General features: G+C 56.7%; 4 protein-coding genes across 4 annotated transcripts; 3 read left to right on the top strand and 1 right to left on the bottom strand.

Annotated features, from left to right (window-relative positions):
- The first annotated feature begins 4,761 nt into the window (after nucleotides 1-4,761).
- QBC33DRAFT_261003 (putative heterokaryon incompatibility protein) lies at nucleotides 4,762-7,624 on the top strand. Its single transcript, XM_060423103.1, has 3 exons — nucleotides 4,762-5,963; nucleotides 6,022-6,384; nucleotides 6,506-7,624. Exons 1-3 carry the CDS (start codon nucleotides 5,083-5,085, stop codon nucleotides 7,308-7,310), a joined length of 2,049 nt encoding a protein of 682 aa, XP_060286513.1. The 5' UTR covers nucleotides 4,762-5,082; the 3' UTR covers nucleotides 7,311-7,624.
- Nucleotides 7,625-8,738: 1,114 nt separating this feature from the next.
- Nucleotides 8,739-9,906, top strand: QBC33DRAFT_566739 (uncharacterized protein). Its single transcript, XM_060430464.1, has 2 exons — nucleotides 8,739-8,943; nucleotides 9,037-9,906. The coding sequence occupies exons 1-2, from the start codon at nucleotides 8,918-8,920 to the stop codon at nucleotides 9,854-9,856; spliced, it is 846 nt and encodes a 281-aa protein (XP_060286514.1). The 5' UTR covers nucleotides 8,739-8,917; the 3' UTR covers nucleotides 9,857-9,906.
- Nucleotides 9,907-10,430: 524 nt separating this feature from the next.
- On the top strand, nucleotides 10,431-13,962 carry QBC33DRAFT_527520 (N1221-domain-containing protein). Its single transcript, XM_060426983.1, has 6 exons — nucleotides 10,431-11,082; nucleotides 11,142-11,284; nucleotides 11,345-11,433; nucleotides 11,489-12,340; nucleotides 12,397-12,712; nucleotides 12,787-13,962. Exons 1-6 carry the CDS (start codon nucleotides 10,658-10,660, stop codon nucleotides 13,734-13,736), a joined length of 2,775 nt encoding a protein of 924 aa, XP_060286515.1. The 5' UTR covers nucleotides 10,431-10,657; the 3' UTR covers nucleotides 13,737-13,962.
- Nucleotides 13,963-14,089: 127 nt separating this feature from the next.
- On the bottom strand, nucleotides 14,090-15,196 carry QBC33DRAFT_512071 (uncharacterized protein; the record flags this gene model as incomplete). The annotated part of the gene is made up of 2 exons (XM_060425884.1): nucleotides 14,090-14,654; nucleotides 14,727-15,196. The coding sequence occupies 2 exons, from the start codon at nucleotides 15,194-15,196 to the stop codon at nucleotides 14,090-14,092; spliced, it is 1,035 nt and encodes a 344-aa protein (XP_060286516.1).
- Between the last annotated feature and the right edge of the window lie 1,115 nt (nucleotides 15,197-16,311).

A 16,311-nucleotide genomic window follows, 5' to 3' on the forward strand; every position in this document is an offset into this window, starting at 1 on the left:
CATGGGAGGGAAGCTTGAGGAGTTGACACGGGATGGCAGGTGATGCGCTATTGGACCATGAGCTGAGGAATGCCGCACTGGCAGCTGCAATTCCCACATGTGGAGCTGCAAGTCACGGGGCCGCGCGGGTGAGCATGACAGATCGTTTGGTCATCCAAAAAGAGTCCGTGCCAGTGATGGTTTTGTGGGACCGTGACTTATTACTACTAGAAGTGCCCACGATACTTACAACAGTAGTAGTAGGTAATCATAGGTAAACAATAAAGCACGCCCTCGCCGAATATCATCCCTGTACCCGGTAAAACGATTACTGCGGTACTTGAAGAAATGATGGCGTTTTGCATTTTGGCTTCATCCGTCGCTCTCACTTTTGGTGTAAAACACCTGTGTATTCTGGCCCACAGGAGCTTCCCGCCTATGATTCACATTGCTCGCGTAATCGGAGTACATACACTACGAATAACGTACTCTACGTTGAGACTACCTACCTAGGCAATCTTGCGAGATCCCAGTTAACTAGCCCTTTCGGGCAAGCAGGGCACGGCGGCGATTCCGTCCCTCTCAGGCCCAGGGCGGCATGGCGGCGTCCGCGAGCAAATTTCTCGATTTCACGACCACTCCAAGGTGGGGGGGGGACAGGTGATCGTCGCTCGAAATGGGCCTTCTTGAATAAGCTTAGACCAACCGGCCCCTGGATGCAGCCAGCGCGTCTCCACTGTTCCGGCCTTCGCTCATTGTGAAGAAGCGTCAGGACAAGCCCTTGGAGGCTGGAGCAAACGACAAGAACAGTGGGCTGGCGTGATCTGGAGACTGGGCAGAGGCCAGCAGTTCGGCTGCCGGCAAGCTATTGGTGACAACGGCTTACAGCAATCCTTGTTGGCTGACGGCAATGGTTCCGCTAGTGGCTCCCCCTAACGATGTTGAATGCCTATCCGTGCCCGCACACTAACGTTAACCATCAAGATGTGGCGCCTGGCCTTCGACTGCGTAGCAGTGGCAGGACAGGTTGGGGGCCGGGTATGCAGAAGACATTTCGAGGATGATCAACGATCTATCGTATCTATGCGGATTGTGAGCATGGTATCCTTACTATAGTACAGTACATAGCACTACTGCGGTAGTGCTGCAGGTGTTGTGGTGGTTCTGAATGCTGAACCCTCCAGGAAACAAAAAAAAGGAAGAAGCGGTACCGCTCGGAGCAGGGATGTGCTCTGCCTTCTTTTCTATATTAGCCAGCACATATAGCCATTAACCGGCCGCGTTAAGCCCCATGGGCGCCACCTAATGCCAAGAGATAATTTCGGCCTGCAGCCGTGATATTTGTATCGCATGCATACGTGGATGGCCGTTATGGTGGGCGGATACCCAAGACGACGTTCATCGCCGTCGTTGTTGTCCTCGGTGCCGGTGTATCCCCGTCCCTGCCACAGGCTACCACTGCCTATCTCCTCTGCCGAATGCCCATGGCAGGCTCTGATGGTTAGGTAACTTGAATTTAAGGTAGACACCGCATCGTAGCTAGTGCCTGGGCGACACACCTCATGTTCGGACCCTCAGCACGAACCACAAGCGCCACTTCCCTGGCCAATCGTATTGATTTGGAGCGGATGCGCCAGATAACCAGACCGAGCCCAGGAACGGAGCGACAGGAGGCGCCCACTAAAGGAATTTGACCCAGGTCACGGCGCGGCTAGCGTGGGTTGTTGCGCGAAACCCTTCCTCAGGGGGCATTTCTCTGGACGTGCAGTGACGGACGGCCACCGTTACATCCGCCTTGAGGCAGATCTCTCACAGAAATTCGCCGTCAGGGCCCCTGACTTTGCCCGATGCGATCACGATTGTAACGTTTGCCAACGCAATCGGAGCGTTTGTCCACAGTCGTTGTCGGCACAACCCACCGGCAATGGCTTGCTTGGGTGGGGTTCTTCATAACGGCCTGGAACTGCAGCCGAGATTTGACAGCGGTCAGTGAATGGTCAGTGCTGAGTGGCGGCGCGATCAATGAAGCTTCCATTCGCGACCATCAGTTCTTTGTATTTCCTTGGCTCGGACTGCGGTACGTGGCCGTTGCGCAAGCATGGCCCGAAGTTTGGTTCATCATCTCGGCTCATGTTGAATAATGTGCGACACGCATGTGGAACTTGGGTCTGATCACTCTGGAGTTGAGGTATTTTGCCCATGTGCTTTTGCTCCTTTTCTTTCTCTCCAGGTTGCCAGGTATGTATTTCAATCCAGTCTCCACTACTCCGTTCGCGCCTTCAAATCGGTGTCACACACACCTGGAGTAAAACGGCAGTTGCGTGTTCTTTTTTAGGAACAACCCACCACACCTCAACTCCAAGGTAATTAGGTGTGCATGGGCCATCCGCCCCCCCAAAATGATAGGTATACAACGTAGGTAGGGCAAATTCACACAAGTTCTCGAGCAAGTGGTCGAATCACCAACTCTCCTTGGCCAGCCAATTAACTACACTTGACATCGAGGGAGTTCAAGGTTCGATCATCGTTCTGACGGTTGTAAATGGGTAGGAGCTCTCTTTCTTCTGCTGGACGGAGCTTTCGAACTGTTTCTGGCCTCGGTCGCCGTTGATATGCATTGATTAATTTCGAAGAGGCCAAGGAGGGGATGGTCTTAACCAAGTCAAGGTCCAAAATTAGACCCCCTGTCCTTGCATGCACCCACCGTTTAAACAAGACGCCGCTCATCTGCCATGCGGCCGAGCTTGATGCGATACTGGTGGAGTGGTGCAGCAACACCGCGGGCTGATGGACAGCTGTGGCAAGCATATCACAGCACACCACCAGCGAGGAGATGGTAATTGCTGCCTCCAATTAAGGTACTGTACCTACCCAACCCAGAGAGCAGGTGGCTAGGTAGGTTCCTGCCAGTCAACCTCAGGGTCAAGGCAGGCTGCCGATCACCCAGAGGTACCTCGTAGATACCTACCCTCGAAAGTGAGTGTATTTAAGAGTGGCCGTGGCAGTCACCGCTTTCCTTTTAGGAAAATATCCTGCCGCCTCCGCATCCTCGTGCATGTCCATGTTCTCCGCAGTCAACTGCAATCTCTTCTCAAACCAAAACATGTTGTCGCCGCCGATGACAAGCACGTGTATGTGTGCCAGCAGAATTACCTTCGGTTCGAGAGCGAACGAGGAAGGAGAAGAGAAGAGGGAGAAGAAGAATACCTATTATAGATCTGATCTCGTCACCTTCTCGCTGAAATGGTCACACTCGAGTTCTCAACTTTTGTTCCTTGTGTTTCCCCTCCTCGCTGGCAGAGGCGAATAGCACGAGAGCGAATGAGACATACCTCCGGTATCCGTATAGGTAGACAGAAGGAGAGAGGGTAAGGGAGAGAGACAAGAGAGGGCGAGCGAGACAAGTTACCAACCCCCGGAAGCTGGCAATTCCTTGCCTCCCGACGTCGACCAGGTACCTTATTCTCGATTCTCATGCTCGATACCCGATGCATTCACTTTTCAGTGCATCATCTCCGTCTTCCCTCATGCTCTCCTGCTCTCCTGCTCTCCTGCTCTGAATCGCGGCCATCTCCTTGCATACTGCATCAGTGCCATGCCGTGGTGCAGATGGTGATCTCGTTTACAGCTTCTGCCACTTGTGAATTCCACCTCTGGCGACCGCAAAAGGTTTAGCAAGGCTATAATACGGCTCTGCTATTGCTTGGGACTTTGGGGATGCTGCCTTTTTGGGCGAGGGGCGTGCAGGGATATGAAAGGTAATTGTTTCCATCTCCTCGCCCAGCCGAGCTGACCGGGGTACGGCTTCCTGGGTACTTCCCCGTCGCCGCCCCTCCACCCCCGGCCGTACATAGGAAATCTTGTGAACCGATTTTCCCATGCCCGCAACCGCCCCCTCACCCCCTTCTTCTCGACCCATGCTTCCGCGCCATTCCTTTCTGGTTCTCCATCAGCCTGTTTATCCAACGGTTTTCTAGAAAATTGCGGGTCGAAAAGCCATCCCAGGCCCTTCGGAGGATTCTTGCTTTTTACACTAATCAGATGCCCCTGTTCTGCGACATGGGACATGGGGGATGGGCCGGCTGCCAGTGCCCTGTCCTGGATCGAATGGGGGTTTGTCGTTGTCAAGCTTGAGCTGTTTGGGGGGGGGGGGGGGGTGGTGTTTGCTTAACTGCCCAATCTGTCTTCAGTTCTATCCCCCATCTTCCCATCCTGCTCGTTGGATAGCTACTGCGCTCTGGCCAGAGATGCCCCATCTTTCTTTGTACACGCTATCTGATGTCGTGGTGGCCGTTCCAGTAGCTCTACTACTACGTATACCTTGTCAAGCCCATGTTCTGACGCCCTCCTTGTTTCTCGCCTGATTGCCCTTGTTCCCAGGTTTCTATCAGTTTCGTATTCTTGTATATCTGAGATTCTGCGGCATCGCCACTGCTCCTTACTGGGGAGATACGGAGCCATTGCTTGAGATTGCCGCTGTTGACGAACCTGCCATCTTATCCACCGACTCTGACGCTTTAACACCTGCCTTCCGAGTACACTGCAGTACAGTCAGTACAAAGAGGGAAGATACCTACCCCCCTTCGAACCTGGGTTCCTACGGAGTAGCTATCCCACGCCACATCCTCGACGAGGTAACAGGGGCCTTGGACCTAGCCCGCCAGATCGCCCCCGAGTTCTCCATCTCCTTCCCTGTACGGTTGGACATATGTACCGCACTGCACCGGCCCTTGTGCAGTGACCAATCCCTTCTGCAGGCCCGTTAGTCGAACGGCGGTGCGGGCCCCATCTACCTTGACACCCCAGGAAACAGTGCCGAGGCGCTTTCATAAAACACGCCCCCCTTCAACAACCCACCGCATCGTTTTATACAAGTACGCTTCGCGCTGCAACCTTGGCTGGCCAGCCTTCACCCACTCTGTTCGAGCCTCCTCTTGGTTTCAACCATCAAACTGCAGAGCCGACAACCTGCGCCCATTCTGTTTCAGTGTCAGCAGCCGTCGCCGACATTGACGAGTCGATAGCTTTTGTGTCTGGGGGCATATTGGGTTTCCGCCACTGGTTCCTTGGGCTTGTTTTGGGGGGAGAGAGAGATATGCGTCCATGTCAACCACGGCCACATACGCGGTGACCATGGCAGACTTGAAGACTGAATCGCAACATGGCAGTCTTTGGTCCAACTATGGCAGCCCGGTACAGATGTCTGGCCGCTTTAACCACCTGGACTCGGCCGTGTCGAACTCGTCGTCGGCATCGCCACATCTCGGGCGACCCCGGAGTAGTAATCCCAGCAGCATGGACTATCCGCCATACCACTACGGCCGCCACTCCCAGGACGATGCGGATGGCTACGATAGACATCAGCATCCACCTCTGCAGGCCCACCACAGCTACCCGAACCTGAAGAGGCCGTATTCGCATACGGAACAGCCCCCGTTCACCGAGATTGTCCAGGACCTGCGAGAGGATGCCTCCAAGCTCACCGTCAACAATGACCACAAGCTCCTGTCCTTCCGGAGATCGCAGGACAAGCACACCATAGTCGACCAGCACGGCCGAATCCAGCAACTCGAGCTGTCCGCCCAGCTCCACGGGATGTTCTTTCTTTCCGAAATGCCCTCGAGCGCTAGCGACGGGTCCATTCTGCAACCCGAACTGACGTGTTACCGGCGGAATCTCTTCCAGATCAGCGGGTCCCTGATCACTCCCCGGAGCCCACTCTCAGTTATCACCGAGACGGGGGAGACGGTACCGGTCAGCACCACCGAAGTGACCATCTCTGCCGTCGAGTCTGTCGACGGCCATCCGGTGCGCCTGATCGTCATCCCTTGGAAGACGCCGCCGCCGAACTCTCCCGATGTCAGCCAAGCGCCTGACCAGGAGCCACCGTCGCTCCCTCTCATCCCCTTCCAGAACGACGGCTCTGAATCCGAGGGCGAATATGCCGTCTATCCGATCGGCTGGCGGCGGCTGCAGTTTCGGATGTAAGTACAGGACGATGGCGAAGAATTGTGATGCGGACTTTGCTAAGCAGGGGTTTAGCGCGACGGCGAACAACGGGAGGCGAAAAGAGCTCCAGCAACACTTTGTGTTGCACCTCAAGGTCGTCGGCACTCTAACAAACGGTTCCAAGGTCACCCTCACAGAGAGCACCACCGCCCCGATCGTTGTCCGGGGACGGAGTCCTCGAAATTTCCAGGCGAGGAAAGAAATCCCATTATTGGGATCTAGCGCCGGCTCGAGGGGCCAGGCTCTCGTCGAGACGGGACTCGGAATCGTTGCAGGGCCACTGTCGGCGAAAGCCCAGGATCCGAAGGCGAGGCCGATGAATCTCGAACTGCCACGAACTGCGTTCACTTTCAGCGCACCGAAAATCCCCCAGAGCCCAATGTCGATGCGATCGAAGTGAGTCGTCCCTAAACCAGATCTTGACAGCCAATTCCCGCACCAGCCCCCGAAATTCTCTGGCGAGCGAGGTGACTCGGGAGCGCACAGATGGCTGAGCTCAATGCTAACACCGTTGCAGCTCGTACCCCACGAACTGGAACCATTCCAGCCAGGTGTCTATGGCACATATTCCGGCCTCAGGGCCTGCTTACCCAGCAGCAACACTGGCAGCAGAGTCTTACCAGAAGATGCCCCTGTCAGGGACACAGAACTTCACGGCAGAGCCGCAAGAGATGCCGCTCCAGACATCGGTGCCGTCAGTCCAGCTGTCTCTTGCAGCCCAGGACCAGCAACAACCCCCCATACGCACTCAATACGCCACGTACGCGCAGAGCACATCAGCCCCGGCACAAATACCCCTCTCCGCCACTGCAGACAGCTCGCTGAGCGTCCCGCGATACATGGATGACGGCCCCCGGCCCTCGAAGAGCCCCCGCCATGCGAGCCACCAGTCGGTGCACAGCACCAGTTCGCTCACGAACGACTCGCCCTCGAACGAGTACCGGTACGGCCCTCCAACATACGTTGGCGTCAACAACAACTCGGCCGAGATGAGCCACCAAAGCCAGCAGCCGCCCACATACGGGACAACGGCGCAGGACAACGGCTCGGCGCCTCCTTCAGCCACTCCGACGGCGGCCCCCCCGCCGAGAGACTATTTCCCGCCGTCACAATCCTGGACGACGACGGCTGGAGAGCCCACGGCGTCGAGTGTGTCGTATACGAACGGGGACCATCGCCCCTACGCATTCCCCGACCATTACAAGACGGGACACGGCGGCTCAAAGCCAGACGCGCAGCACCACCCGCCGCCGCCGCCACACTCTGCACCGGGGGTCTATCAGGGCCAGGCCATGAACCATTACTCATGGAACGCGACATGAGCAAACGAAGCCAGATTCACAGCTCCCGCCCCCCCCTCTTGATCTGTTCCATCGAGAAACCCAGACCCCTCGTTGCGGGGGCGATGCCTGCTTCTCTCTCCATTGGCGCTTGACCGAGGGGAAGTTCTGAGAGAGCGCAACCATGGAGCAGCGCCAAACTGTACCATAGTCTACTTCTCTCTTTTTGCGCGGCTCTTCGGCATCCATAACGCCCCCCGAATCCTTTTCCCCCCGCCCGCAAGTTCCGGGTTGGACGATTTCGACTTCGATTCACTACGATGGGGAGAAGAACACACCTGTTTTTTCTCTCTCTCTCTCTTCAACCTTCGAATCCTCCTTCTTCTCACTTCTAGATTCGAGCATAACGATACATTGAGCAGGAAAAGTAGCGATGTCTTCCGGCGGGGTTGGCGCAAAATGAAGAAAAATTATTCATCGGTCGAGGTTATTTTTTTGAGGCGGCTTCCATGTTTATTTTGATTTTGATTCATCTTTTTCACCGGCCAAGCATGTCCGGAATCGATACCACTCTGTTCTTGGGAACGTTTCCGTTTCGATCGATACATATAACCAGTCGTGGAGGGGGACAAGGGCGGAGGCAGGAAAGAGGAGTTGACCTTCATATGTTTATGGGCGGATTGATTGGAGACGAACCTTATATACCTTCCCCACGCGTTTCTTTTCTTTTCTTCCTTTTATACTTGGATCGGATGTTATGACCGTGTTTCCTTGATATGAGTGGGTGGCAGGATGTAGGTAGGGAGGTGCGGAGGAAATTTGTCTCTTTCGGTCCATGAGACTGCTGGCACGGGCACAGGGCGCCACAAGTTTCGACGGGCTGATCAACTCGCCGTCGCTTTCTTCTTCCCTGCCAGCCGTCATCGCTGCGCATCTTTTCCGGCCATCCGTCAGACGGCTTGCAGGGAGAGGAAGAAACCCAAAGCTTACTGGGGAAGATCGAGCTTCTTACAGGCAGGCTGGAACTTTGTCTATCTGACCTTCCTTGGGTGTGGCTGCGAAAGACTGGACGATGGGCAAGAACCGTACATAGCTAGGTATATAGCAGACACTACGTATATATATATTGATATCTACATATCTACATGCAGCTGTATAGAGCGCCAAGATTACAGAAGACGGCTCTACCGCGCATCAAACGATGTATTGCCTTGATCTGTTCCACGGCTGCGCGTAAACCCATGATCATCTTCAGTTTGAGTCTCAACTCGATGGCACGAGCGCCTCCGGGTCAGGTCTGACGGTTTACAGTGAAACATTAGCCTGGGCGGGCATTACGAGGTAGGTAGGAGCGAAAGGCATGAGATGCGACGAAGTTGCCGGCTGGTAACAGGTGCCGCGAAACTTCTGGCATGCCCGCGCCTGAATTAATTTGACTCCAGCTCGAAAAGGTTGCCTGCGATGCTGCCCGCACCAACGATCGCATTCGAGACAAAATCGTCTTGATTTTTCACCGCGCCTTGATCAGTGATCATAGGCCCCATTCGGAGGCGTGAAAACAGCGGCCAGTCTCTAATTTGGCGGGCATCACGGACACAACACCAAATCCTATCTCATCACCTACCCACCCACCCGCCCATAACAACATAATGTTCGACCTCCCAGAAGCAAAGCGGTAAGTTTTACCTATCCCGGCACACCGCCACGCGGATTACCGAACGGGGGTTTTTTTTTTAAGCCGCTCGGGGAGACTAACATCGGACCGCAGCGTGAGGCGGCAGGATCTGCGTGACCCGTCGTCGGACGAGGATGATGTTGTGGCGGACCGAGACGCAGCCGCCCGCTCGAGGCTCGGCGAGCGCCTGGCCGACATGTTTTCCATGGACTTGTTCGGGGCCAGCTCCGCGGGCGAGAGTCCGTCCGGCGGGGGTGGGCCGAACGGCGACGACGACGCTGCAGATGCGCGGGAGGCTGATGGTGGCGGTGGTGCCTTTGAGTTCCGCCTCTTTTCCACCGGCGGCGCCGCTACGGTTGTCCTCGACCCCGAGGAGGATGGGGCCGACGGGGGAGGGGAGGGGGGTATTGCCTCGGCGAGGCCGGCCTCTTTCTACTTGAGGGGGGAGCTGAGTCCGGAAGAGTGTTCGAGGTTCCGGCGTGCCGCGGTCGGCTACGGCGACGTGCTGAGAGCGGCTGGGCAGAGGGCCTGGGGGCTGGAGGTTCCCTGGAAGGTCACGCATATCACGGTCAAGTCCGGGAGACGGCCCGGCAATGCGTCCGCGGAGGTCCAGGTTAGTGACGGGAAGGTCCAGTGCCCTGCAGAGGACCCGCGGAGGAGGAAGCGGCCCGGGAAGAAGCGGAGGATAGCGTTGAGGACTAAGGAGAAGGCCAGGAGGGAGAGAGAGGAGGTGCTGGAGAAGAAGAAGGTGTCCAAGGAGGAGCATCTGAGGGAGAAGAAGAAGCGGCTGAACAGGGAAAAGAAGCTGAAGCGGAAGAAGAAGGAAAAGGAGAAGAAGCTCATCACCAAGGAGGAGGCCGGGGCTGGAGTCCAGGGAGACGCATCTTCCACTGGCTCTGATACGGTAGAATAGGGAGGTTTAGTAGCAAAACTCACTTTGGCATAAATTTGACATGATATCCAGATCCTACTAGACAATTCCCAGAACACAAGTCGCTGTGAAGGTCTGTTTTGCTTGATAACGACGGGACCAAGGAATCCAGGGGGGTCCCGTACCCTGATATTCGGCCAGCCACAATTTGAACTGCACAGCCACATGCCCCCAACGCCAGCCAATCAACCGCCCCACATCTGAGCTATCGATAGCTTGAAGCCGTCGCAAGCTTTCAGTGTCATTGCGGCACCTAGACACATGCGCCAGCGGGCCGACGCGAGAATCTGAAGCCCCATCTGTCACGGTTTTCCTTAACAGCCCGATATCTTTTTATTTTATTGATAGCCAAGTACTTATTCCCATCGGTCGTGGTTTGTTTCTAGCATCATGTCCCGACAAAACCTTTGAGTAAACAAGCTACACCCCTCCAAGATGAACTCCCTCTGGGGCCCGAAAGCTCCGGCCGAGGGCGCCACCCCAGTCAAAGCCGCCGCAGATCTTAGCGACGCCGAGGTCGTCGACGTTGGCCCCGAGAGCTCCGGTCGAGCCGGCACCGCCACGCCTGGCCCAAGCCGCCCACCGCTGCAAAGGCAAGCGCAGCCTCAAGGCCCTCCCCCAGCCGTACCCCAGCCGCCGACCCAGCAGGGCTCCGAGGCGGGCGGCATCCCTGGAAATGGGCCCCAACAGCCCCCCGACTCCCTCTCGCTCGCCCAGCTCCGGCGCATCGTCGCCGAGTTCCCGCGCTCGGAGCCGATCGCGTACGACTACGTCTACAGCGACATGGCGCCGATAGAGGAGGAGATCGACGAGTGGTTCGTCTCCAACTTCTGGCAGTGGGTGCGGCTGAACACGGCCCAGCGGAACTTCTACGCCGAGTGGGCCGACGCCTTTGAGGACGAGAGGCCGTGGAAGGACGCGAGCGAGGAAGACCGGCGCACGTTCGTCACGGGGCTACTGGAGGGCGTCCGGTCGTCCGACACGGCTGCCCGGTCGTCTGCCATCGGCGGGCTGACATATCTGGTGCTCGGGAGGTGGACAGAGAGCATCGACGAGCCAAGCCTGCCTAGCTTGGATGATGGAAAGATCAAGTCTGCGGCCAATCCGTCGCAGCTGGCGGCTATGAAGGCCGGTGTGGAGCTTCTTGCTGACTGTGGTGGGATATCTGTTATTTGGGATGCGACGAGGAGGGCCTTTGAGCCATTCTGGTATGCCCAATTTCTCATCACTGCCCTGGGGAACGGATGCTAAACCATACTCTGTACAGGACCGACGATACGCAGCAGTTGCAGGCTGGGGGTCTTCAGAACCCGCAAGATGAACTCCTGAACGTAATGACGATCATGTACATGGTCATCCAGGAGGTATTATCAGACCCTTACCGGCTGCCGTCGGTTCAGTCACAGCTTTGTAGGTGGATATCCTCATCCTTCATTGGGCTGGCGAGTATGTGTGACTGACATGCTCCAGTCGCGCTTGAACCTGGTTTGCTCCCTTTCATGGTTGATGCGACGGCCAAGCTGAGATGGGATGAAGCAAACGTCCTCCCACACACCCAGGCAAGCCTAGCCTCTGATCCGATTCCGGCTATGAATTTCCCGCTGACCTTGCTAGGTGTTTCTTCTGTTTTGGAAGTCCATTTTACTCGTCTTCGGCGGCAGCAAGGAGATTGCCGAGGCAAAGAAGGCAACGGCCGAGACTGACAACGACGACAAGGAAAAGGACGTCATTACCGCGTCCCCTCTAGATTACCATGTTTTCCGGCAGGAGATAACATCTAAATACCCGGCATACATCCCACCACAGCCCGTGATACCACTGGAAGCGGAGCACACGTCCCTGCTTCCCCAGCTGCCCAACCATCCGACACGAAACAATGGAGCCAACGGCATCATGCCCGCTCCTGCGAACCTCCAGAGCGGCGGGGCATCCATTCTACACCAGCCCGTCCACATCGCAACCCCCGCGCCCTCGCCGCCACCGTCCCCGGCCGTCGGTGGTAAGGGAGGCAAGAAGCAGAACTATCAGACGAACCAGAACTTCCCTTTTATGTATCCGCCGCTGGACGCCTCGAGCAACAGCACCGGCGGCAAGGGCGGTGCCGCGCTGCAGGACTTGCTGGTGGGCCGGAAATGGGAAGGCAGCGATGTCCCCGCCTCCATCTTGGAAGCCGGGGAGCTCTTCTCAAGGAGGGTGAGGATGAGTCGGGCGTCGAGGCAGCTGTGGGAGGAGCGGGAGAAGTTCCTGAAGTTCGACCGCGGCTGGGAGGCCCCCGACGACGATATCATCGACGAGCTCGACCTGTCGTCGCTGACCCTCGAGGAAAAAGAGGAGTTGGGTTTGTCGAGGCCGGAGCCGGCGGATAATAATCGTGCCGAAGACTCGGATTCCAAGGTCGATATTGGCCCCAGGTCAGACATTGACCCACGCATTAGAGACCGGCTCGAGGCTGTGGAAGCGTTTTACGTGAGTCAAGGTGTCATGGCGATCCATGCGGCGTGTGGTTGCTAACTGAAAGATAGAGCAATGCCCTCCCCCATCTTCAATCCCTGGTCATTGTGCTTTTCAGAGCCGTTGTAACCGTCGCTGCGAACCTGTTGGTTCAGCCCGCAAATGGACAGCAGCAGCAGCAGCATCCGGGCGCCGCGGGACAGAACAATGCACGAGTTAACGGCGCCGGCAGGGCCCAAGAAGCACCAAGTGGCGCTAATGGTGCCCCAAAGAACGAGCCGGTTTCGCCGTCTGACGAGGAGATTGACGCAGTGAGGAGTAAAGAAATCTCCGCCAAGGCCGTGACGGGGATTATGGTGCTGATGTTGAAGTGGTTCAAGCTGTCACGTAAGTTCTCGAGTACCGATAACGGCGGAAGGGGATCGGGAACTTTGTCTGGGCTTTGCTAACTCCAGTATCAGATGTTCTGAAATTCGAATACCTAACTCAGCTATTGCTGGATTCTAATTACATCCCGCTAGTCTTGAAGATCTTCGCCGTACACGACATTCAGCTTCTCGTGGAGAGCAAGACGGATCGAATAGAACACAGCTTCTTCTACTTCTGCAACATCCGAGCCGGCGGCACACCGAACCCGGCCACAGCCACGACCTTTGAAGAGGATGAGGAGAGTGAGGACGACGCCGCGCCGCCGCCCATCAAGCGCCGCCGCTCTCCGGACCGCCCGGCAGAGGAGGAAGGTGAACCTGGTAGCAGCAGCGGCAGCGGTATCGCCGGTATCGCCGGCGACAAGCCCGACGGCGAGCCGTCCCAGTCAGGGCGGCCAGAGGTCGACGAGCTCGGGTACCCAGTCAACCCGCTGCCGCAGGAGCCCATCACCGATTTCTCGCGGCGCAACTTCTTCGCGCTCATCAACCACCTGCGGGTGGTGCAGAAGATCTGCAAGAACAAGGCGCACCGCAACCTGCTGCTGGTGAACTACAAGTCGTCCAACATCCTGCGCAAGTCTCTCAAGGTGCCGCAGCCGGAGCTGCGGCTGTACACGCTCAAGCTGTTCAAGAACCAGGTCCCCTACTGCGGGCGCAAGTGGCGGCAGTCCAACATGCGCGTCATCACGGCCGTGTACCTGCACTGCCGGCCGGAGCTGCGCGACGAGTGGCTCGCCGGCAGCGACGTGGACGCCGAGGTCGAGGAGGCGCTGCCGCTCGAGCAGGCCCTCCGCAGCCTGACGCACTGGTTCAACCTCCGCCGCTACACGGACAAGATGGCGCCCGAGGCAAGGGCCGCGCTCAGGGAGGAGCAGGACTTCTTCATCCGCGAGCTCGAGAAGGCGGACCTCACTTGGTCCGACGTGGGTGACCCGGAGGGCGCGTCCGGGAGCGAGTGGGAGGACGGGAGTGGCTGGGGCTGAATGACAATTATGGGGGAACGGGGAAATTGATTGCTTGCTTGTTGTGGTATCGGTAGTGTTGGTGTTGGTATTGGACTGACTGCGTATTAGCACCCCAGGCTTGTGGCAAATCGCAAAGAGGGGATTTTCTCATCGCGTGCATAGTAGGTATTATTACAGAGATGATGATACATCGAGAGGCACATCCAACAGCTTGCGCCTTCCATCTAAATTAACAGTACAGAGTACAGACAGTGAGCGAACGGGGAACCAGTTCCCCTCCACCGGCAATCCCCCTTGAGTATGTGCGGGTCGGGTATCTCCCTTCGAACCTCGAACACACTACCCAGAAAATTTTAACCCCTTTCTCCCTTTTAAACCCTGGCATTGTACACACCATCATCATATCTGTAATTCCCAGCCGGGTAATGAGCCGGCTGCACAACATTAGCACCGCCCCCCTCGACACCGTTGGTGTACCCAGCACCACCACCACCACCAGGCGCGTATCCGCGGCCGCCGGTGTTGACGGCCTCGTTGGCGAGGTCGTAGTCGTACCCGGGCTCGCCGTACCTTTTGCCGCCGTAGGGCGCCGCCCCAGGGGCGAGGCCGGAGTCGGTGCCGCGCGAGTTGGCGACGCGCGTCTGCTCCGTGCCGTAGCTGTCGCGCACTTCTCCCGGCGCCGTGTGCACCGGCAGGGCGTTGGGGTCTGCGTCGTCATGCTGCCGTCGGCCCCAGCGGCGCCCGCCGAAGAGGCCGCCGAGGAAGCCCCCGCCTGCGCCGGCGGCGGCGGCACCACCGGCGGTACTACCGGAGATCCCGCGCTTGTGGCCGTAGCCGGAGCTGTAGTCGTTGGCTGGGCTCGGGCCGAAGCGCTTCTCCTTGCGGCGGTGGCGGACTAGGAGAAGCTCGACGAGGATGGAAAGGAGGAAGAAGATGCTAGGGGAAGATTTTGTTGGTTGGTGTTTCTTTTTTGGGCCATCGGGTGATGGGTGCTGGGAGGGGACTTACACTGCTACAATGGACACGGCCAGGGAGGCGGTCTGGAGTTTGCACGCCTGGTGCAGGGTGGGGAGGGATGTGAAGCCGCCGTGGCCGTTGTCGTGGACCTTTGTTGCCGAGTCGCCGGAGCCGAAGGCGGTGTTGACATGGCCTCTGCAGGAGCCGGCGCCAGCGCGATTTTCGACGGCGACGTAGATGAAGGCGCCGATGAAGCAGACGTCGAGGACGATGGCGATGAAGGACGTGAACGGGTGGCCGGCCAGGCAGCACAGGAGGAGGAGGCCGAGGAAGGTGTATATGACGCCGATGCCCGAGATGCCTGTGACGGCTCGGATCCAGGTCTTTATGTGCAGGCCATGGTTGTTCAGGGTCGCCAGGAAGTAGGAGAAGATGCCGAGGACGATGGCCGAGCAGCAGAACTGGACGCCGCGGATGAACCACTGAAGGAACTTGAGAGCGATACCTGCGCTCGCTCCCATGGTCGAAGGGTAGGTACGGATTGTGTATATATCGTGGGTCTTAGAATGACACTTGACGAAAGATAACTACGGTGCTATGGTGCCTTGCAGGATGCCGGTAGTTGTAGAGCATTGCATGAAGGGTCCTCGGGGAGGAAACAGGGTCCTTGATAAATGGTCATTTCGTCTCCGTCAGAGTAGTGGCTTGGGCGTACCCCGTAGACCCATGAGGAGCAAAACACCAACCTGTAGCGGTCATGATTGGCCGTCGATATCTTTGATCTGAGGGTGGCCCAGAAGTCTTGACGGGTTGGTGACGAATACATTGCCCCTCTAAGCCCCTCCATGGTCACCATCCTCATGAAAGTGACAGGGGTAAGGAAGGTGACGTCACCCTCTCAACCTCACCATTAATGCTTACTCGACCTTCAAACCATCGGGAGCAAACTAGAACATCTTGGTTGTCGGATTCGGCATGCCATCAATTGAGTTACCAAGTTATGAGTTTCTTGATGCGGTAAGCAATACCTCGAATATGTAGAGATCTCTTCATATCTACAGGTAACGAGAAGAACCAACAAAGTGGATTGTTAGAAGTTTGTAAGTTTTTGGCGGCCCACTGATGATCATGGCGATCGGTTATGGCCCACCAAGAAAGACGTCCTAAAAACAACTCTCTTCCTTGAGCCTACTGACCCCTGCTCGAAGTATGACACCGCCACAAGGAGTGGAGTTATCGGTGCAGTCACAGTATGACATATACAGATAAGTATACTCCGTAGGTTTATGAAGATTCCTGTGGTGGCTCAGCATAACCAAATGCGAGTCGAGTCAAAGGTGAATGGCAAACTGAGAAAACGGTGCTCTCTTTAGAATACTCCAGACATACGGTCTGACAATATTTGCTGAGCATCTACTATGCAGCAATTCCGTAGGTCAACTCTCCACTGTCCACCGCGGGTATGACACACTTGTCAGATGTTGTGAACTTCCCACCGAACCATCATTATGCATCCTTGAAGCTGCCTGTATCTTTATAGACAGTCCCAAGACGTTTGGTCTGCCTGCTCAGCAACATAATCAACGTTGGAACTTGCTGGTTGGAAGCGGTTAGGCTATATGTAGTTAAGACATGC

Source organism: Phialemonium atrogriseum, assembly GCF_030411735.1.
Source record: "Phialemonium atrogriseum strain 8032-3 unplaced genomic scaffold QBC33scaffold_4, whole genome shotgun sequence".
Taxonomy (NCBI): domain Eukaryota; kingdom Fungi; phylum Ascomycota; class Sordariomycetes; order Cephalothecales; family Cephalothecaceae; genus Phialemonium; species Phialemonium atrogriseum.

What these genes read in the sequence shown, in the direction of transcription:
- QBC33DRAFT_566739 (XM_060430464.1), top strand. Translation starts at nt 8,918, where the DNA reads ATGTTCGACCTCCCAGAAGCAAAGCG. An exon ending in GACCTCCCAGAAGCAAAGCG is followed by an intron (nt 8,944 to 9,036) that starts GTAAGTTTTACC and finishes ATCGGACCGCAG; the next exon opens with CGTGAGGCGGCAGGATCTGC.
- QBC33DRAFT_527520 (XM_060426983.1), top strand. Translation starts at nt 10,658, where the DNA reads ATGGCGCCGATAGAGGAGGAGATCGACGAGTGGTTCGTCTCCAACTTC. An exon ending in AGGCTGTGGAAGCGTTTTAC is followed by an intron (nt 12,341 to 12,396) that starts GTGAGTCAAGGT and finishes ACTGAAAGATAG; the next exon opens with AGCAATGCCCTCCCCCATCT. An exon ending in GAAGTGGTTCAAGCTGTCAC is followed by an intron (nt 12,713 to 12,786) that starts GTAAGTTCTCGA and finishes CTCCAGTATCAG; the next exon opens with ATGTTCTGAAATTCGAATAC.
- QBC33DRAFT_261003 (XM_060423103.1), top strand. Translation starts at nt 5,083, where the DNA reads ATGTCAACCACGGCCACATACGCGGTGACCATGGCAGACTTGAAGACT. An exon ending in CGGCGGCTGCAGTTTCGGAT is followed by an intron (nt 5,964 to 6,021) that starts GTAAGTACAGGA and finishes GCAGGGGTTTAG; the next exon opens with CGCGACGGCGAACAACGGGA. An exon ending in CCAATGTCGATGCGATCGAA is followed by an intron (nt 6,385 to 6,505) that starts GTGAGTCGTCCC and finishes ACACCGTTGCAG; the next exon opens with CTCGTACCCCACGAACTGGA.